Source organism: Molothrus aeneus, chromosome 12, assembly GCF_037042795.1.
Source record: "Molothrus aeneus isolate 106 chromosome 12, BPBGC_Maene_1.0, whole genome shotgun sequence".
Taxonomy (NCBI): domain Eukaryota; kingdom Metazoa; phylum Chordata; class Aves; order Passeriformes; family Icteridae; genus Molothrus; species Molothrus aeneus.
The window spans coordinates 12,215,076-12,236,664 of record NC_089657.1 but is presented as its reverse complement, the minus strand read 5'-3'; the positions used below and the strand labels follow the sequence as shown (position 1 = coordinate 12,236,664).

The following is a 21,589-nucleotide window of genomic DNA, read 5'->3' as shown; positions in this document are numbered from 1 at the left end:
TCTCCCGGCGCGGGCTGTGCAGAACCGAATCCCCCCAGCCCAGACCCCCGGCTCTGCCGGCCGCCCTGCACAGCTCTGCAGGCCGGGCGAGAGGTGTCACCCACCCACGGCCGTCACACGGCTGGCGGCCTGACCTGCGCCGCCTGAGCGCGGCTGCGGTGGGGGTGTGCGGGTGGGTCGGGGGCTGCGCTCCTGTTCCTACTGCGGGTTTCATTTGTCTGTGGGGCGAGGGGGCTGCACCCGCACCGGGCACCAGCGCCAGGCCAGCTGCGCTCCTGCCCGTTCCTGGGGGCCGCGCCCCAGCCCCGCCCGGCACCTCGGCCAGGTGAGTGTCGGCCCAGGGTGGTCCCCGGTCCATCAAGGGCTCTGCCAGGCCAGGCCAGGCCAGGCCGGGCCGAGCCGAGCCGAGCCGCGCCCATCCCATTCCATTCCCAGGCCGGCCCCCGCGGGACGGTGTGGCGGGGCGCGGGGTTGATGGGGCGGAGGGCGTGCCGCTCCCCGTGGATAAAGGCCGGGCGGCGGCGCGGGGCCGCGCAGAACGGTTGGGTTGGGTGGCGGGGGAGGCGACAGCGGCAGCGAGAGCAGGAAAAGGAGAGGGGCCTCCGCTGAGCGCGGCGCTCTTCAATCTCTCTCTCTCCCTCCTTTCCCTCCCTCCCCGCAGGCGGCCGGGCGGGGCGCGGGCGGAGCGCAGCGGATCGAGGAGGCGGAGCGGCGCTGGCCATGAGCACGCAGGCGCGGGGTCAGGGCGCGCGGAGAGCGGCCGATCCCGACGGCGAGATGCCCGCCACCGAGAAGGACCTGGCGGAGGACGCGCCTTGGAAGCGGATCCAGCAGAACACCTTCACCCGCTGGTGTAACGAGCACCTGCGCTGTGTTAATAAGCGCATCGGCAACCTGCAGCATGACCTGAGCGACGGGCTGCGGCTGATCGCACTGCTGGAGGTGCTCAGCCAGAAGCGCATGTACCGCAAGTACCACCAGCGGCCCACCTTCCGCCAGATGCAGCTGGAGAACGTCTCGGTGGCCCTCGAGTTCCTGGAGCGGGAGAGCATCAAGCTGGTCTCCATCGGTGAGTGCGTCCCCGGCGGGCCGTTTTGTTGTTTTCTCGTTTAATTGTGTGTTTTCCTGCGCTGGACCTTTGCCTGGCGGAGCTGTGACGGGGCTCAGGGCAGTGGGGGCTGTGGGCTCGGAAGCTGAGGGGCTTCTGTTTTTAAAGAGCTGGGTGTGCCGTGGGGCTGCCCCACAGCCCGGCTGTCGGGGCTGGCAGTGAGCGCCTGTCCTCCTCAGCGTGCCTCATGATCACTGCTTCATAGGTGAAGCTTTGCTTTCAGGTCTCTCCTGAAGAAACCTAGTGCCGGAGCGTGTTCTCTCCCTGTGCAGGCAGTTCCTCCAGGCACTGACCCCTCCCGCAGCCCGGCAGGGGTGTGCGGCAGGACGATGCTGCTCCAGCTGGGCGTACCTGGGCTCCGGCACGGTGCTGGAGCCAGACTCTCACGGCTGTGCAGAAATAGCTGCAGCCGTAGGTAGGATAGGAGACTGGGGAGACTTTGCTCACCACAGCCCAGTAGATGATGCCAGTGTTCAGATTAGCATTGATGCCTAAGCACAGTTGCAACTTTTGAACAGGATTGCACTTTCTCCTCAGTCTTTCTGCTGCGATAAGTTACGGCAGGAAATGTTCAAGGAACCCTGCTAAGCCCAGGAGTGGGTGCTTTGAGCTACTGCCGCCTAGGCTGGCATGAGATGTGCCTGCCTGTGCCGTACTGGGGCGTACAGTTGGTTGATAGCTGGTAGTTTGGAGACGAAGGCTGCTGGCATGCACGTTGGATTGCGGATGATCCCTCAGGAATGCATTCGGTGACCGTTTGGGGAATAGCTCAGGTGTGGCCATAACGTAGTCTGTAAAGCAGTAATTTGAATGCCTGAGAGATCTCTGGGAAGGAATGTGAATGCCTTTTCTAGCTCTTTGCCAGATAACTATAACTACTGCTTCCTGATGATTCTGGCCTCGATGAATTGCACAGCTGAATTTGTAGAGTGTAGCTCTCCTCAGTTGTCTAAAATGCTTGGCCAAGGTAAAAGCTGTTTCTCTTCAAAGGCTTTAACTACAATAGCAAGAAAATAGAAACTTCTCCAGTTTGGGGGAGACCTAGCCCTCTCTGGAATCCTGTAGCTCAGTACCCACTTCTTCCCCTCTGCTAGTGTGTAAAAGCAGCTTTGTACAAGAAGTGAGGACTGTTGGTCCCAAGTAGCTAATTGTCCTCCTGGGCAGAACAGCTAACTTGCAGCTGGGAATGAAGCTGGTGCTAATTATTTACTTAGAGATGGAGTCCCTTTGCACTCAGTGGGGTTCGAATTGCAGCTGCTGATTCCTGGGCTGAGCTTTTGCTAACATCAGAGCTCACCTTTCTGTGGCAGGTGCTGGACTAGATCCAACACCAGGCCAGCATTCCCCTCCTATTGTATTGTTTTCCCTAGAAAAATGTTGTTGCTCCAGCTGCCTTCCTCTTTGTCTGTGGAACTTCCCGAGGGTGACGGACTTGGGAGATCAAGGCTGCTCCAGTCAGGTCTGGCTTTCAGTGACTTCCATTCTAGAAATGCTGCTGCAGCAGCACAGCTCCTTTACATGGTTAGGCTGAACTGCAGGGTATCTGTAATTGTTTAAGACGTGTCTATTTGTTTTACAGCTTACTTGCTTTGTGTTGGTTATTAAAAAACCAAATAAAATTTAAAAAACCCAAACCATGAGAAAACTTGAAGCTTTGAGAGAATGGAATGACTATGACTGCTAATGCTTTTGCCATATCCCAGCCTCTGCATGAAGGAGTGTACAGCTCCATCAGTGCTCTGCCACCTGAGCTGGAGCCAAGGAGTAGCACAGGAGCCCTACTGTACAGTCCTGGATAAACTGAGCCTGTCCTGAAAAACACTCTGAATGCCCTTTCCAAAAAAGACATTCTGAGTGAGCCTTGCAGTGCTCTGCTGGGTTGAAGGGCCAAAGCCCTTGGCACCTGTCCTGCAGATGCAGCGTCCACTGGGATCACTACCTGTCCTTGGTGTGTTTTCCCCTGCAGGTTCTGAAGACCTTGAGGCTTTCTTTTTTTTCTACTGTTTAGTCTCTTTTGTGTTGTTGAACAAAACCAGGGCCATTGCAGACCCTGGAGCTGAAGTGAAAAAAAAAACAACTAGTAAAGGCTCTAGGTGGAGAACTTTTATGACCAGGTTGGTCTTTAGGGCCTGGGGTGTTTAGGGCCAACTCTGAGCCAAATCAACTGGGGAAACCTGACAGCTGCGCCTGCTGGATTTCTGGCATTAATAATGCCATCAGACCTCTGCTAAGTGGATGCAGTGCCTGTTCCAGTTATTATTTAACTTCCAGGAACATTTTGGAAGCCATGTGTTATGGCTCAGCTACTGCTGCTATACTACAACCACATTTAAAAACCTTTTCAGTAGCTAGGTTTTGGCATTCAGTGTTTGTCTATTTAAAATAAGTCTGCCTATACACAGTGTTTGACCACAACCCTTTCTGGATGCACATTAGAAGCCCAACCTCTCCTGCTGCCGTTACCCTTTGTTTAGTCTCTGCTCAAAGTCTTTTGCTAGTTTCAGGAAACTTTTCTTCTAGGCATGAAGTGTCTCCACTTCAATGCAAAATTGACTGTATGTATGATCTACTGTAAAAAAGACCATAAAGCACGTAGGTGCTTTGTGCCATCCAGCAAAGATGGGAGTGAATGCTCTGAAAAAACTGCTGTGAGAGGAGGTGACTTCACAGAGCCTTCTTCTGAAAGTGAGGTGGCTGCTGTGCTGCTCAAGTGTTAACAAGTGTTAAGTCTAGCCTTTTTCAGTGTCTGCTAGACTGAGATAATTGCAAATTCCTGGGTGCTGAGTGGCATGCTGCATGACAGGCATTGGGAGTAGGATGCCAGGAATGTAGAGCACAAGGGCTTTCTCTTGGTGAAGGGGCTGATCGACTCTACAGATTGCTTAGCAGAGAAGGGAGGGGAGTTGAAGCTAATTTGGCATTGAGCTTGACCCTAGCAACCCTGGTAACTGGTAACAGGAGTCAACTCATGTAGCTTAGAAACAGGAGTTGGGAGCCTGAAGCCTGGCAAATGGTTTTGGGGTGAGACCTGCCAAGTTGCACCCAAGCTTGCAGCCAGCAGGTCCTAGGTGCAAACTCTGCTGCTCAGTACCTGTTGGCAGTGTTCTCATGGCCACTGCTCATCCAGCAGCCTTGTGTCACTGGTAGAGGGAGGATGGGTGCCAAGCTGCCTTGTTGGGTAAAACTGCTGTCTTGGGCTGCTACAGTCAGATTGAGTGAACTGAAAAATGTGGTTTCTCTGCCAGGTTGCACTTTCACCAGGTAAGTGAGCTGACCTGGCTTGCCTCACAATGGCAGGATGTGAAGTGGCAGTGAAAGTCAGTGGATGGGCAGTGGCATGTCTGTGCCATGGCAGTAGGATCCACTGCTGGCTGTGGCTACTGTTGTGTGATTTGTTTACAGATTTGTCTCTCTGGTGATCCTGTGTCCTGCTGCAGTGCCTGCAGGGAGTTCAGCTATGCCAGGAAGGAGATGGGTGAGGAGAGGATGGGGTTATAATCATGGTCAGTTGGTACTTGCCTCATGGTGAGTTTGGTGGTGACATATCCCAGCTGCAGGAGTACTGACCAAACATAACCTGTGTATTGGGTGGGGTTTTGGTTAATGATCAAGTACTTGATGCACACACTGTGGTCTATAGTGTGCTTAAGGTGAAAGACCTGTGAGTCTGAGGACCTTATAGAAATCTCATTTTAGGAAAACAGTTGAAAACCAACTTTCTTCCCTATGCTGCTGATACATTAAAGAGTGACAAAACAAACTGTACATTTCTAGAGGGAAAACTAGTCTCTTGTCAAACAGTAAATGTGTTGTCCTGTAATGCTTAGAGCTAGGTCCTTGCAAACTGAAAAAAGAAAATGTGTTTTCAGCCTGTGTACATTTAAGGGCTCTTTGTCTCACTCAATGTTCTATTAACACATCCTAAAGAGTTAGTCAAAATACGCTTGCATTTTGTCTGCCACTTATCTGTGACTTCCCTGGATGCTGCTTTCTGGAAAATATCCAGTGTGTCTTGGAAGCAGATTTCTGCTTCTTGGAAATATGACACTCCTTCCCCTTGAAAATAATTTTTGATAGATGTGCAATGGACCTCTTTGCTGGAGGTGGCTTCAGCTTTGGAAGGTACTTGGTCTGCTCAGGACCTTCTGTTTCAGTGGTTGGACTGCTGGTGTAATGAATAAGTGCCTTTGCCTGAACTATGAGTTCCAAGTTACAGGAGACTTTAAGGTAGCTTACACAGACTGTTCTTGCATTCTTTTACATATGAGCGGAAACTTGTAAAGTGATCAAACTTGAGTAAAATTACTTAGGGCCAGCTAGACTAATGTGCTAAACAGCTTTTTCATTTAAGGCACTGAAGGCTATGCCAGCTATTCAAGATGGACTGAACTCTTAACTTAACTGCTCCTTATTCTAATGCCACGTCCTGGTCCTGTATTGACTTACATGAGGATGTTTAAATCTAAATGGGTTAGGATAACTCTTTTCTAGCCTACAACTGTAACCTAAGAATGTGGTTAGCCTTGTGTGTGGTCATGCTGCGATGTTGCCAGCATTGTTCTGTGTCTGCTCCAAGCAATGGGAAGTAAAACAATGGTCTCTGAATCCCCCAGGCTGCAGAAGAATTCTGTTTTCTCTCTGCTGTTCAGAAAAAGACTTTGATGAGCAGCTAGTTTGGGTCCTGAACAAGGGTCTGCTAGGTTTAGACCACTAATCCACGTTTAGCAAGCACACCAGAGCAAAAGTGTTTTTGCTGGTTATGCTGGAGTGAACAAACCTCTGCTGTACTGTGATGCTTACCAGGTCCCTGCCACCAGCACCAAGTGGCCCTGTCTTCCTTGATTGCCTGCCATGATAGAGAGCTCATGAATATGTCACCTGAGTCATAAGTCATTACAGTAAAAAAGACACAGAGCTCAGGGAATTGGTGTTTGGCTCTGTCTGGTGTGGTACCAGTGTGCCTGAAAAGCCTGTCACAGTGGCTCTTGCTTACAAAGCATTGAGCATGACTCTGACTGTTGGTGATGTAGGCAGGCTTTCTGTAGACAAACTGTAGGTGCCTTTCTTGCTTTTTTTGTGTCCTCTGATAATACTGTGGGTCCTGTTCTAGAGTACCCACCCATGGGGAGGAGGAGTGCTCCATGGTAGTGATGGTGGGTGGAAGTAGATGGGGTGGGTAGCTGCAATCAGCTTGGATGTGGCAAGAAAAACGGAACTGGATATACCAAGTGTCTCTGCCAGAGAAAGGAAGTGCTGTGTAGCTGGATGTTAACTGCTGTGGGAAGACTCAAACCCAAAATATATGTAGAAAAGACTAGGGGAAGGCACCACCTACCCTTGTTAGGAGATCTGAGCAGTGAGGTACAGCTTTCACTATATGGCACTGCTTAGCTTGCTGCACGCTGAATTCCTGCTAATGGTCAAAAGTGGTGGGTGAACAGTGTGTGTGTTTAGGTGGTGTTTGGAGGAATAAGAGCAGCAGTTTCATGAAGATGCTGTGTCTGTGAAACTTGTGCTAGCTGCTTCTGTATCTTTTCTCAATTGCTGTACTTGTCTGTCTGTGTGCGTGGTAAACGTGGATACTCACCCGACCCTCTTGCGCCCACCCCACTGGGTGGGGTGAGTAGAGCTACCCTTGCTCTTCCTGGGAAGTTGATCTCAGGTTCAGAGTTGAGTCCACTGAGATCTGAGGTTCTGTGCAATGGGCTAAGCAAGCTCTGCCTGTTTATTTGGATTTGTGCAATGAAACTCTAGTGAGTTTTTCCCCCTAGGTTCTGCTTCTGGGGACTTGGTGAAAGATTTTCTTTCCCCTTAAGGCAAAAGTTTGTGTAGTTGCACTTCTGCTTGTTTGTGTTCCTTCTAAGGAAGAACTCGTGCTCTGTAATCTATTAGGGAGGACTTTCTTCTAGGTCATCATTAGGAGATAAATCCCAGTTCTGTACTCAAAAGCCTTGCAGTAAGTGTATGCTGTATCTTAACCAGATGGTTTTCTGGGCTCTGATGTGGTCTCTAACCTGTCTGTCAGCCTCCCTTGGCTCTCTGTTCCTCCTGCAGCTAACCTTGAATTTTGAAGATGCCTACATAATATCTAGTACATCACAGTGAGGATTGGATCTACTGTGGTGGGCTTTGGGTTCACCTAATGGATTGCAAATCCTTGTGTAAGCACTATTCTGCTGTAAGCAGTTGAAGTCTAACATCCACAGTGAGATGTATGCTATGTCTAGTTCCTACTGTTCTTGTACATGGTAACTGGGATACAATCACTGCAAAAATAAACTGGATTTTTTGTGTCAGTGAATACAGGCTAGGCCACTTCAAACAGCAGCCAAATGAAATTTTGCCCAAGTTCCTGGGGAAGCAAGGGTTTGCCTGGCACATCCTCCCTTGTGGTGAGTAAGGCAGCAGACACTGCCCTGGGCTGCCTGTGAGTGAGCAGAGGGTGGAGTAGCTGAATCCTGTCTCCCCTGGTGTGATGGGTTGAAGTTCTTTGAACCTCCTGCTGATACTGACTGCCCTTGAAAGAAAACAGCTGTGTCTCTCTGAAGTGTCTGAGAAGAACGGCCACACAAGCAGCTGCACTGTCTAGTTACTAGTGGGATGCTTCCTCTGAGTCAGGTGATGGCCCTTTGCTGTTCCTTACAACCTGGAGAAGTAGACAACTAAACTAATGGGAAAGAACCAATAAATACAGGAGTCAATCTCTTACTTTGAAGCATAAATTCAGCAGATACTTCAGAGTTAATTTGTCTGGGTCACTGAAATATAGCAAGTTTTACTGATCAGGCTGGTGAGTTGGTAGTGGCGGAGCTTTGACCATCCAGGCAGTGCCTTTCTTGCACAGGGACGAGCTGTTTTCATCTAACAGCAGCAGCAGGTTGCATGAGCTCTCCTGCCAACGTTACCCAGTAACAGCACAAAAATGACTGTGGGCTGCAATGACATCATGGGCTGTGGCTCCTTCTCCCTCGCTTCAGGCCATGCTGTAAATCATGACGCATTTATTTGTCAGAGCATTGAATTACTGTGGCATGAGCTGGCCAGGCTGCGTGGCAGCACCGTTCCCAAATGATGGCTCCTCTGAGGGTGAGGTGGGCACAGACTGCCACACAGACACTCAGCCTGCCTGCTGAGAGGGGCAAATTGGGCAATGGCTGTTGCAGCACGTCCCGCTGTCACATTGCTGCGGTTGGTTCTGGCATGGTGAGGGTGCTGGGCTGAGCAGAGGCTGTCAGCTGCCCTCTGTCTCCCCATCCTGCTGGGGTGGTTCTTGCTGCATCCTGCTTGCCTGGGTGGGGTGCAGGCATTTGCAACACTGGCCACAGCCCTCTGCATGGCTGCTCTGCTGCAGAGCAGCAGCTGAAAGCACTGGAGGCAACTGCTAGTCCACACACAGCTGATGTGCTTCCACACACTTTTTGTGCTGAAACTTGTGTGATGAGCTTTGGGCTGAGCTATTAAATGCTGCTCTGAAATGCCAACTCCTGTCTTTTGCATTGGTGCTGTGAGCACGTCTGGCCCTGGGGGCTGCCCCAGCCTGACCTGGGGGTAGGAAGCTGGTGGCTGCTCTCCTCTGCACCTCACAGCCCACAGCAATTTCAGGCTACCCTGTGTGCTTGTGGCTGCCTACTGGTTTTGATTAGTCTGTGGCCTCTCTTGTAAGGAGATAATGTATTCTGCATTTCTGAGCCTACATAAAATGCACTGTTGTAGTTGGTGGGCCCAACATGAGCAAGTGGTGAGCTATGTTATGTACAGTATGTTGTGTCTGCTCTGGGGCCCTGCAGCAGAAGGCAAACACCCATGATATGTGCATTTGAAGGTTATTCAAACACAGAAGAGGAAATGCTGTTCCCCTCGGCTAGATACTGACTTGCTCTATCTGTGTTTCCTTTAATTGGTGTAATTAACTGTTTTGCATTCCCTTTTCTCACAACGACCTTGCAGTAGTAGGTGCAGCAGTTTTAGTGGACTTTCCATAGGCAAATACTGGCAAGCCAGATCTTGGAACTAATTTAAATCTCAGTGCTAAAACATGCTGGTACATCTTGGAGGTGAGCTTTAGCTTTGCAGAGATCCTTCCTTTGTTATAAGGTGAATGATAAGAGCAGGTTTCCCTAGTCTCAGACTACAGGAGCAAAGAGCCTGAACTGGGGTATATGTGCCGGGTCCTGCATTTGTCTTTGACATATCTTCCACACTGGGAACTGACAGTATAATAAATACACCTTGTATCTGTCATGGTGTGAGACACAAATCTTGGATTTATCTCTGCTTTTGGTCCTCGCTACAGAACAGGAAATGCTGGCTTGCTAAACAAAATTGGTGTCTAACTGTCATCTTGATGGTGCAGGGTATCATATGTTGCCTCACCATCACAGCTAGACAATGAATTTCTGTAGTTTCTCTGTGAAACTAGAAGTAATGCTGCGTGTTGGTCTCCCAAATAATCTGAAGTCCAGGCATCTTTGAGCCTCCTTCAGCACCTGGGTGTTCCTGAAGGGATGCTGTTTGCTGATGTCACTCTAGTTACAGCGGCTCTCTGGGCAGTTGTTACTTCCCCAGACATGGCTTGTTACCAAATTCCCTTGTGGGGGACAAGCTAATGTCTGAGCAGACTTAAAATACCATCTGTGGGAAGACTCGGGATGTTAATCGTGTTGTTTCAGTTTTGTTCCGGCTGTTGATTGCCAGAGTGGTTGCATGCAAATATCCTATAGCTCATGTAACCACTAGAACAAGATCAATGATCTAATTAAAAGTCAAATAGAAACAGCTTTAGCTGTCTCTGGGGGTTATTGCTTTTGGTAACTCTTTTAGGCATGTAGTAAAAATGCAGCTATGAAGAAGCAGAAAATCTAGGCTGATGACTGTCAGAAAATTTGTGATGATGTTTAAAAAGGCAGTGACTTCTGGTGCCACAGCTGGAGCTCACCAGTGCTGGACACTGCTACTGTCAAAAGTCAGGACTAAGACATGGAGGCTTTTAAACCAGGAGTGGAGGACCCTCTATGGTGGTGCTACCTTAATGCTCTCAGTACTTTGTGATCATGTGTTCCTGTGCTATTTAGTGCTGACTTATGTGAGTTCTATGCTCTTAACAGAGGATGCAGCATATGTGCTGGACAACTGAACACTGACATTGAACTTGGGTGGCCAAAGGGAGGAGGGTAACTTGCCACAGCCCAATACAGCTGCTTTGGAGAAGACCCCAGCTTGCAGAGGTTGCTGCATGTTGATAAACCAGCTCCTGTACTAATAGTACTTCTCTGGCCTAACCTGAGTGCTTAGCAGGAGCAGGGATAGCTCAGTCAAAGTGCTAGTGACCAAGTGAATTGTCTACTTGGTGGGAGGCCACAGTCAGGTGATCCAGGAGTGCCTGCAGATCCCCAAGCTGCAGTGTGCCTGCAGCTCCCAGGTGGCCAGTTAATGTTTTTTGCTTCCAAAAAACATAGAAGAGCCTGAGGTAGTCTTCTAGTGGTCCAGGTTCTCTCCAAATACACGAGTGAAGAAACACTGATTGCATTCAGCTCTCAGCCATGTACAGCAGGGTGGCTCAGCATGCCCATGGTGCTGTCACACTGGATGATCTGTGGCTGCTCAGTGAGCATTGCTGAGCATGCTAATGACTTGCAGACTTCTGCAGCTATAGGGATAGAAGCATGTGCTACTCCTGGACAAGGGTATTACAAAGACCTTGTCCCATAGAATTAACTGCTTTGCCATTGGGATTCTCACTGCAGTATATCCCAATCTGCTGCTTTCTTGAAAGAGGCAGTTTGGAGCTACTCTGTGAGGGTTGTGTCATGGTGAAGGTTTGCTTTGCTGTGAAAGCACTATGAGCAGGAGACTTGAGTGAGGAGCTGCTAGTTCAGTCCCTGTAAACAGTGGAGATGTCTGGGATTTCCTGGGTGGAAAGCTCTGCTGATTGACTCTTGATTCAAACAGGGAAGCCCACTGAAGTTAGTGGCATAAAGCCCTACTTCAACACTTCAGGTTTTACCGTGGCTTTGTAGCCCAGCTCTGAGTTTGGTGTTTGAGTAAAGAAATATGTCTTCTGATATAGATAAATAACTGAATAAAACGATGTCCCTCTGAAAGGTTTTATTTGCAAAGAGGAAAAAATGAGCTGCTTCACACAGTGCTGCAGCTATTGGTTGAAACCACTGCCTAAGGCAGAGGAAGTGCAAATATTTAAATTAACCAGCTTTATTACTTAAACATAGGATTTAACAAGCTGCAGTATATTTCTTATTCTTCCTGTAAGAAAAGTAACTCAGACTTCTGAAGCAGTACCTGGTTAGCAGCAGTATTTAAGCTCAAATGTAGAAGCTGAAAGAAGCAGCCCAGACTTCCTCTGGGAGTAAGGTAAACACGTGTGGGACTCTTGTTGGGGCTGGATGGATGTAAAAGTACGCCAGTAAACATTTTTCAGGGTGAAATGGAGGAATTGCTAAAAAACAATGTTGTCTAACCCTGCATCAAGCCTGGTAGGTACCTGGAAGAGGTATGGGAGATCAGACAGAGCAATGTAGCTTGTGAAGTTGCTGCAACTATTCTTTCCAGCTCTAGAAGAATTGCCTCTGGAGCTGGTGCTCTACATTTTTAGTGTTGTGTTAAAAATGTGAAATACAATAGGCTTGCAAATGTGAACAGTGTGAGACTGCAGATTAAAAATGGGATCCTGCAGCTGAATTTGGGTCATTGCCTGCACCCTTCTTGGTTAGCATGTGTGTGATGGAGTGCTGTCCCTGAAGACTAGGGAGAGATCTGCAAGCTTGTGAAGTTTGGAAAGACTTGTATGAAGCCTTTAGTTGGAGGATTTGAAGTCCAGCCTCTGAGAGGAAGGGTAGTATCCCTCTGAGCACTGGCTAGTTTGGAAGCTGTTAGCAGCCAGAGCCTGTTATGGCTGAGCAGCTCCTGACTAAGTTGGGTTAGGCTGATGGTGTCAGATGAGCAGACCTGCCTCTGTGTTTTGCTAGGAGAGTGACAGGATGGCCCCTGAGCAGAGCCCTGGCATGGCACAGGACCACAGCACAGGAGAGTAGTTCTGGGGCCTGGGGTGAGATGGGGACTTGGACTATTTGGGGCCATGCAGAATGCACACATTTGAAGCAAAGCTTTGGTGAGTGCAGGGAGTGAGTTTGGGTGGGAGGTATGGGGGTATGGTTTGCATGAGCGGGTGTCACACAGCTGGGGCTAATGTGTGCTCAGGCTGTGCCATTAATCCCAGCTAGTCCTCTTTAAGGTGCTTGGAGACCACCTGTGCACACTGTGCCTCCGCAGACTCACCACCCTTTTCTGCTCATGAAAGCTCCTCTCAGAAGAGGTCTGTCTGATAGTGGCTGCCACAGTTGGATGAATTATCTGGGCCTCAAGCCAAGCTCTATTCCTTATGTTAGCGGCTTGTAGCTGAAACTGCATAAACACAGCGCTGTCGCGTGTGGGGTGTTAAACACACAGGGCTCAAATCCGCACGGTGCAGGGGAGAGCCTGGTGTGATGTGCAGATGGAGGTGTGTTTACTGTCTTGCACAAGCATACAGAAATGTGTTCCATCTTCATTGTTTCCCCAGAAAGAGGGGGAGAGCATTTTTTCTTCAAGATACAGCACACAATATTGTTTACTTAAGAATTGGAATTTCAGGAAGAAAGCAACCCCATTCCTTCTTGGAGAGGGCTAGATATGGTTTCCAGGGGGGTAGAGGGTAGGTGTCTGCATGTGAAAGCTCATGGGGGATTAAATTTAGCTGGCTTATGCACAGAAGCTTGAAGACACCTTCATAATGGTCATGGAAAAGCAGCAATACTTTCCAGGCCATGCATGTGTTTGTAGTGACTGTGTCCTGCACATCCTTGCTCAGTGTGCAGCTGCAGAAAGCAGCCTGGCTTTGTGTCACCCCCTCCTGCTTGACATTCACATGGCAATGCTGTGGTGATGGCTGTAGCTTGAAGACAGGATAAGGGCTCATTTTAGGTGTTTCACATCATCACAGCAGTGTTGAAGGGCAGTGGCCTGGTGGGACAGTTCTGGTGTTGGGGTGTGTGGGTTTTGGGCTACTTCTGGTGCTGTGTGTTTGTGTTGAGTGAGTACTATGTCTGAATGTCAAAATGAACTGATGAAATTCACATTTGGGGGGTAATTCCAAACTGCCTGTTCCAATCTGCACTGAAGGTACAATTGCACATGTCATAGTTTAAGCCCAGCCAGCAACTCAGCCCCACACAGCTGCTCACTCACTTCTCTGCTGTGGGATGGGGGAGAGAATTGGAAGAGTAAAAGTGGGAAAACTCGTGTGTTGAGATGAAGACAGTTTAATAAGCAAAGCAAAGCAAGGCATTTATTCACCACTTCCTATGGTCAGGAAGGTGTTCAGCCATCTGTCATGTGTAATGGTTACTGGGGAAGGCAGGTGACATCACTCCAAATGTCCCCCCTGCTTCTCTCTTCTGGTTTTGTGCTGAGCATGGTGTTATATAGTATGGGGTATCCCTTGAGTCACTGGGGATCTGCTGTCCCCTCCCAAATTCTTCTGCATCCCCAGCCAACTTGCTGGTGGGGTGAGAGACAGAAAATGCCTTGATGCTATGTAAGCATTGCTCAGCAGTAACAAAAACATCCTTGTGTTATTAGCATGGTTTTCAGCACAAATGCAAAACCCAGCCCTGTTCCAGCTACTGTGAAGAAAATTCACTCTACCCCAGCCAAACTGAGCAGAGCATGTTAAAATTAATTACCTTGCCTGTTGCTTCTCAGGGAAATGGTTGGACAGTGATAGCTGGATCAACTCTGTCATTAAGCTGCAGAGCATCTGTAGGATGGTACCTGGGCTTACATGCTTCAAAACAAGCCTGCATAGAGCAGTGCTGTTAGGTGCTTAGAATCAGACATGATCAAAACTGAGAAAAACCACAAATCTTTTGTAAAGCTAAAGTAACTGGTAGGTTACTTTCTGATGTGTTACTTACCCCAAACCACAAAATGTGCTCCAATCCTCAGTACTTTGGTGCTGCAGTGCAGAGTGGAGATGGGTTGAGCTGTGCAGGGCTGCATGAATGGGGATTTCCTTTGAACAGCCCTGTGCACAGTGAATCACAGTCAGTGTAGCAATTCTGGTTTCAAATGGAAAAATTGAATCTTGGTGTATGTTGTGGCCAAGGATTTCCCCAAACAGTAATCAGTTCTGATAATTTCAAATGTGTTGGTTTTGGCTTCACAAAGTCCAACCCTTGCAGCTTTTGTGCCTGGCGTCTGTTACACAGGAGATGTTAGACAGCCCTATCTGAATAGGCTCATTTATCTCTGCAAGATTTTACATGCTGTTTCATATAACTATCTTGACCTACCCCCAGTGTGAATAAACACGTTGTTAGTAGCACAGAGGTCACTTTGGTGCCTGGAAACCTCTGCATTATTACATTGCTTCTTTGGTCTTGCTGAGGCATCTTTTTTTTTTGTTTGGTTGGGGGTTTTTTTGGTTTTGGTTTTTTATTTATTTGGTTGGTTTTTTGGGGTTTTTTTTGTTTTTTGTAGCCCTGTCTTCCAATTATTTTCTCTCCAGTGTCTGAGGTGCCTGAGGGTGGACCTTCCTGTTATCCCCTGCCCTGAAGATTGGTAACGTTCATTCATTAATGTGAGATACAGAACAACACTAACGACTCTGCCAGCCTCTGGGAGGTCTTTGCAGGAACGAGACAGGTTTTTGACCTTGATGAGACCTGAAGTAACCTGAGATTTAGGATTACCTTAATCCTACAGAGATGCTTACAGCACTCTTAAGCTTCAGAGACAGTTTGTAGCTTTGTTGTGTCACTTGCATTGTTCTGGCACTAGAGTTGTTTTTTTCAGTTCAGCCCTTCTGAAAGAGGCTTGGCTTTCTGGTTGTGTATGCCCAAGTTGTGTTGTGAGGACCTGCTTTTTTTTGTTTGCACATGTGAATGAGACAACCTTGAGTTGGTCAGACTCCTAGAGAAGTGTTTCTTGTGAGGTGTAGACAATTATACATTTGACTAAAATTTTAACGTCTTGCTTAAACTGAAATTCCTTTCCTGTGAATTGGCTAGTGGTGTTGCTGACTCAGGTGTAGCTGTCTGCTCTGATGGGAAGGTGAAGCCTTCCTGTGCCATGGCAGTAAATGTACTGACTCCTGGAGAGCACAGACCGGGTGTAGGATCATTCCCTTTTCTCTCCTAACTGGAGGAGGGAGGTGTAGTTTGTGTCACATCACTTGGTTTCAAAAGTTGAGCCAAGTGTTTCTCAGCAGAGTGTGATAAAGGCAGGAGGATGCCTTCTTCCCCCTCCCTCCATCATTTAGCAGAAATCCAATTCTGGCATGTTCACTCCCCACTGCAGGGACTTTCCTTCTCAAGTTATTCCTGGATGATTAATTAGCACTTGGACGCCTTGTGCTGTGCTGTTCCCATGGCTTCCTGGAGCTTCCCTCCACCCACCTCTGAGCCTGGGGCTGCTGGGGCTGAGTGTCCGTGTGGGTGCTATCCTGAAGCCCTTCTCTACAGCCCCATCCCGTGCTGCCAGGTGCTGTCCGGGGGCGTTCCCAATCTCCTGTTGTCTGTGAGGCTGATGCCGTCAGCCTTGCCATGCTGCTGGCTGTGCTGTCCTGGAGGATGGGGCACTGCTGACTCGAGCCCATGGGGAGCAGAATTGTCCCATGAGCCTTGGACTCCCTTTGCATAGTGAAGCGTGAAGGCTGGCTGCTCTGCCACCCAGCTTCCACTCATTCCTCCCTGGAAACGTGGATCTTTGCCATCGAAGGGTTTGAATGTCACCTGCTGGTTCGGTGCAGTCTGTCCCAGCACAGGCGTGTGGGACCGCGGTGTCCCAGCCGCTCCTGGGGCCGGTAGCAGCACCGGAGGGGCGTTGGGATGAGCTCAGCAGCGGGGAATGTGCTGCGCTGGTGCAGGGGCCGGGCTCACAGGGCCCATTGTGGGGTGGTTTTGGCACTGATGCCGTGGGCGGTGTCGTGCTGTGGCAGGCCCGGAGCCCGCTGTGCCGCTGCCCGTGTATGCGGCGGGAGCTGCAGGTGGGGCACGGGGGTTCCAGCACTGGGGAAAGCCCTTGTGGTGCCTCCTGTGCCCCGGCCGCCGGTGCTCGGCTGTGCCAGGGCTCGAGGTGAGCCGGGGTTTTGGGGTTAGTGTGGCGCTGGCGCTCGCTGCCCGCGGACAAAGCAGCACTCATGGCAACTTGCTGCTCTACAAAGGCAGAACATTCAGACGCCTTCCTTTCTTCCCCCCGCCCCAAAAAGATGTCAGATAATGGGCACAGCATTCCTGTGTGCTGTTCGGCTCGGTATCTGTGCTGCAGTCCTGCAGCTGTGAGTGGGGATCTGCTTGGCTGAAATAGCCACAGTGAATGGCAGCTCTTACTGTTCTGTATTGCATCCTTGCTCACTGCTAATCCCATCCAGCAGCGTGCCAGCAGTGTGGAGCCCTCCTGGTGCTCACAGACAGCATTCACAGCAAGGGTTGGATGTGCACTAACACCTGTCTGCAGCTCTTCCTAGACGTAAGAGTAATGTATTTACCTCCTCTTATCCTAACTTTGGATATGGCACTTAAGGTAGCAGAAACCTAGGTGTGTTCAGACTGAAAGTATTAAGGAATTTGATCATAAGCCACCCGCAGTTTGACTATTTTCCCTAGCCGCCTTAAGAATTCCTAATTTTGAAATTCTTGACTTCTCTTTCAAGCCCTCTTGAGTGATTTGAGTTTCTCTTGGAGAAGCTGGGTTGGTTGCTGTTGCTGTTATACTGCTGGCTTAAACTTGCTTTGTGTTATGCCTTTCTCTTCTGGATGTGAGACATGAGTGTTCTCTGGGTACCTATTAAGAAGTTGGGCAGAGCTATTTTAATCTGTACTTTGCTCCTGAGAGCTCCATTGGTTTGATTATTTTTATTCTTTACTGTATTAAAAGTCTGTGTGATGGTTTTTTTTTTTTTTTTTGCCAAACCTACGCTAAAAGGACTGGATTTGAACTTATTTTTTCAGTTGCCAGCTCCACCTCATGAGATCCTTTCTAGAGCCCCAACAGGCAGTACAGGATGATGTATGCAACAGTGGCCTGAAGTTCTGACATAATTGGTTTCAAATCCAGTTGAAGTAAACACTGTTTTGATAGTTTAAAACCCTCTGAAGTGTAGGGTTTAATATCTCAAATCCAGAGATTTAGATTTGTCTCACAAAGGAATCTTACTATTTTTTTTTTTAATAACCAATCACCCTGGTAAGCCTAGAAGAAAATGGTTTCTGTCCCTTGCAAAAAAATAACCCCCTATCTTCTTTTCCATCCTCCTGCCTGTGTCTAGATCACCACTCAGTTACTATTCTTACAACCCTCCAGTGAAAAGCCATTCCTCCTCTGGAAAACCTACCTTGTAAAAAGCTTACTAGATCTCTGAGTGTACATGGTGTATCACTTAGACTTCCCGAAGATACACTTCCTCAGGTGGTGGAACCCCTGAGGCTGGTTAGTGAAGCTGAGGAGTGGCTGTGCCTTGGTAGGGTGTGGGTGCTCATCTGGGAGCCAGTGAGCTGAAAGCCCAGGGAGACTCAGGTAGGCTGGTTCTGAGGATCAGCTGTCCTGGGGGTCACAGCACTGCCTGCAAATGCTGCTGAGAGGCAGAGCTGCAGTGGGACTGGAGCTTGTGGCACTTAGAGGCTGGCAGTCACAGCTGGGTATCCACAAACCAGCCCTGTGTGATGGCACTGCCTGTGCCTCCCTGGGGTGGGCGGCTGCACACGGCAGGGCACAAGAGATGTGCTGGCCCTGAGGATGGGGACCTGGGCTTAAGGGATACTGGAGGAAATAGTTGCAGTATGTTCTCAAAGCACAGAGGAACCCCTGTAATTGATTTAAAGACATATTATCCCTACAGAGGATGTCGCTAATGTCTTTAGCAGACACAGTAAGCCTGTGAACACATACTGTATGCTTCAGCAAAGAATTTCCTTGGGCAGCTTGCTCAGCTCCTTCTCATCTGTATACTTCTGTTTGGCATGTGGCTCTGCTCACTGTGGTGTTTTCTTTGTTCCAGAAGATTAAGCCCTAATCATTGCTTAATTTTTCTGTCCCATAGCTGCTATAGCTATTTAAAAATAGGTGAGAATAACTAGAGGTAGGGAAATGCTCAGACAAAGATGCTAAGATCTAAAATTTCTACAGTCTCTTCATAACTGATCCATAATTGCTATGAACTTTGTGTGTGCTATGCAAAATTATTCCTTCCATGCCTGGAAATAAGGAGTAAGGGCTGTTGGTGAGACTCCTCCTTTGTTTTGTATCGAGAACCATGGATTTGGTTTCTCCCTACGTATAATACATAGAACAAACATTTAAATATGGAAGACATAAAAAATGAAGAGGAGGACCACTTTTTAGAGAAGGTGGATGGAAAAATCAGTTCTGGTTGTGGTTTAACTTCTCAGTGTGAAAATCGACAGCAAAGCTTCTGAGATGGCTCTGTGAGATAGTGAACAAACTGTGTTGACTTCAGGCTCAGCCATGAAACTATTAAAAAAAAATAAAATTCACTACTCAAAAGCTGCTTTTTCAGTCCTTCATTTGTTTTGCAATGCTTCCACAATCTGTATGACTAGCTTGATTTAGTAAGGAAGCTGGCTGGCTCCGTAGCTTGTTTCCACTAATTGTCCAGCAGAGAATGACTTGCAGCTCTGCTGTAGGGCAGAGTTCAAGCAACATTGCCACAGTTTGGGTAGTACTTATGCTTAATCTGAATGCAGAGCAGACTTGCACATGAGCAGAAGATACTAGTCACAAACTTGTTTATAATGCTTTTTTTGTTGTTTTTTTTTTTTTTTTTTCCTAAATGATAGAATTATAGACCTATTAAAGGTCATATTGTTCAAGCCATGTGTTCCAAGTAGAATTTAGGGAGTTCTAATGGAGTAGATAAATGTGCAAGCTTCCAGCCAGTGCCAGGTTTCAGTTCTGGCACTGGCTCCTGGGGCAGCTATAAGCAGAAATGCAGAGGATCAGGAACTGGCAGTTTTCTAGTTGGTAGGTTGAGTTGGGAAGTTTTTTGTGGCCCAAGCCATAAATATGACACACATTTGTCTCAAAATGGTCACATTGCTGGCTCAGACTAGTCACACTGCACTTGGACATCTTTCTTTTTGCTTTGAGGAGTGTGATTTTAGCAGTCCAAGTGTAACATCGTATTAGTATTTTTGTATAGAGCAACAGTTATAAATCAGTTTGAGCAGTTGAAAATTGGTTCCTTTTCAAGACTGAGACTGGTGGTATGTACTGCTGGCCTATGGAATTGCCATAATCCATTTTTTGGGCTGGTTGCCACTTAGTTAATAGGATAATAAAAGTGGAAGAATTACAATCTAGACTCAGAGGTGTGATGGAAGCAAATGAGCTCTGGTTCAGCCTGTTTTCCTGTTCACCCTACTAGGCAGCCACTTAATAGCTGACTAGGAAGCAGGATACTTCTACATAAAACTTAATGTTGTAGGCTATATATAGGTGCTTTTTTTTTTTTTTAAGAAAGTGTATGCTTGCTTATTCAATACTGCTGTTGATTCTGCAGAAGAGCTTAAGTCTGGCTGGCAGGTTTTCTCCAGCAGTCAGCATGTATGTCATGTTGAGATGCACCCTGACAGCAGGACCTTGGCAGTGGGCTGACAGCAGCTCCTGCCTGCCTGCAGCTGAGTGGGGGCCGCTTCTTGCTGATGGCTGCTGCTATTTTGTTGATATTGGGTTATCATCAGGTACTTCTAGAGGAGGAAAGCAAGTTGGAAATTGAGAGTTGAAGTTAAAATGCACATTGAACAGTATAGGTGAGAAGGAAGGTTTGTGTGAAATCCAAACATAAACGTTTCTGTGGTTTTTGCTTCTTGCTGGTTTAGGACAGTATGTCTAGCCATAAGAACTTGCCGACTGTCTGAAAGTGGTCACCTTGCAGCATTCAAAGTTTTGAAGCCCACAGCAAGAGTGGCAGGAGAACTTGCATAACACACCCACAAAATTCTTAGTTCTAATAATAATAAAAAAATCCCAAACCCACCAAAACCAGCACAAAACCCTCTTTCCAAACCCTTCATCCATTGGCTCTTCTAGATGGCATCTCTAAAGTTGCCTGTTTCCAGTTGAGCTAAAGTCCTCCCAAGTACTAGTGTTGAAGCAAGAGGGAGGGCCTGTGGAATGGATTCCTGCTTCATTCCTGGGCTTCCCATAAAAATGTGCCCTTTGAAGGTAGAAGTCCAGTGACTGTCAGCAAGTATGAGTCAGCTTGCAGGGACTTTGATCTCCAAAGCGCACATCTCCTATGGAAACCAGGGAACATTGCTCTCTGACATACCTGTAAGGGCATCTTACAGAGGTTAACATAAGCACTGTGACATGAGTAAAGCAAGTTATGCAGATGACTGTGCTTTCTCCAAGAAGGGTTACATTAAAGCTGTCTGCAATGATGCTGTAAAGAGTTGGTTCAGCCCTGCTAAATGATCTTGGCGGATGACATCCAGCAGCTTGCTTCCTCCAAGCCCAGGAAGGCAGGGACCAGTGGCTGTCTCCTGCATGGAGAGGGCTCCTTTAATCTACGGAAATGTGGCTGGTGCTGTGGAGTAAACATGCTCTCACAGCTGCAGGCAGGCAATTTGTTTCTGTCCACCTAACTCATTGAAGCTGAAAGCCAAATGCAGCTGGGGCTGGTGGAGATGAATTGTCAAGGGGCTGGGCTGTTTGGTTCAGAAGCACTGACACAAGTGTGCATCTCTATGTTGTAAATTTACTATGAGCTCCAGTGGAGCAGTTGAGAATCATGACTTTAAAGGTTCTGTAAAGCATTGACTGTGTGAGTAATAAGTATGCCTAAAAGTAATTTTTGTTGTAGGAAAGCAGTGGTGGAAGTCTGCTGTTTATGTAATCTGTTTTCCAGCCTGAGATGGCCAGAAAGTGTCTTGAAGCAGACCAGGGAGTAGAGGGAATTCAGTGGCAAGCCAGCTGAGCTGGGATACAAGCAGGGCCTGCAGTAATGATTGTTGGTGCTTAAGTGTCATTGGAATATATTATTCTTTCCACTATCCCTACACCTTGGCAGTATTACACTTACAGTGTGCACTCAGAACTGGTGGGGGATGCTTGTAAATTTGGTTGTACTAAGTGTTCAGAGAGGGCCAGCTCTGTGCTCCCTGTACAGAACCTAAATGGATGCATGTATTCCTGGTTGCCACTTTCATCTTAAAGCCCAAGATGCACTGAATGTTTTTAGTCAATTAATGAAAAAGGCAGCACTAAAGCAGAGTCTCTTCTGGTGAGGCTGAGTGCTCAGCTGGAGCTGAGCTTTACAGCAGTGCATGGAAGCTAAGCCTGCTTTGAGCTGGACTTTGGTCTTCTCTTGAATGTTCTGCTGGTTCTTTAATATAGTGATAGGGATTGTGAGCCAGTGCTGGGAGTGGGGTGCCTGTGAGAAGGGCCTGTGGGCAGCTCTGTGAGGTG

General features: G+C 48.1%; 1 protein-coding gene across 2 annotated transcripts in view; it reads left to right on the top strand.

Moving 5' to 3' along the window:
• Window positions 1-720: 720 nt before the first annotated feature.
• The window catches only part of FLNB (filamin B), a 71,014-nt gene continuing 50,145 nt past the window's right edge, over window positions 721-21,589 (top strand). For both annotated transcript variants that reach the window (XM_066558442.1, XM_066558441.1), the window contains exon 1: window positions 721-1,069. In XM_066558442.1, coding sequence (XP_066414539.1) covers window positions 721-1,069 — 349 coding nt within the window. The remainder of the gene's footprint in view (window positions 1,070-21,589) is intronic.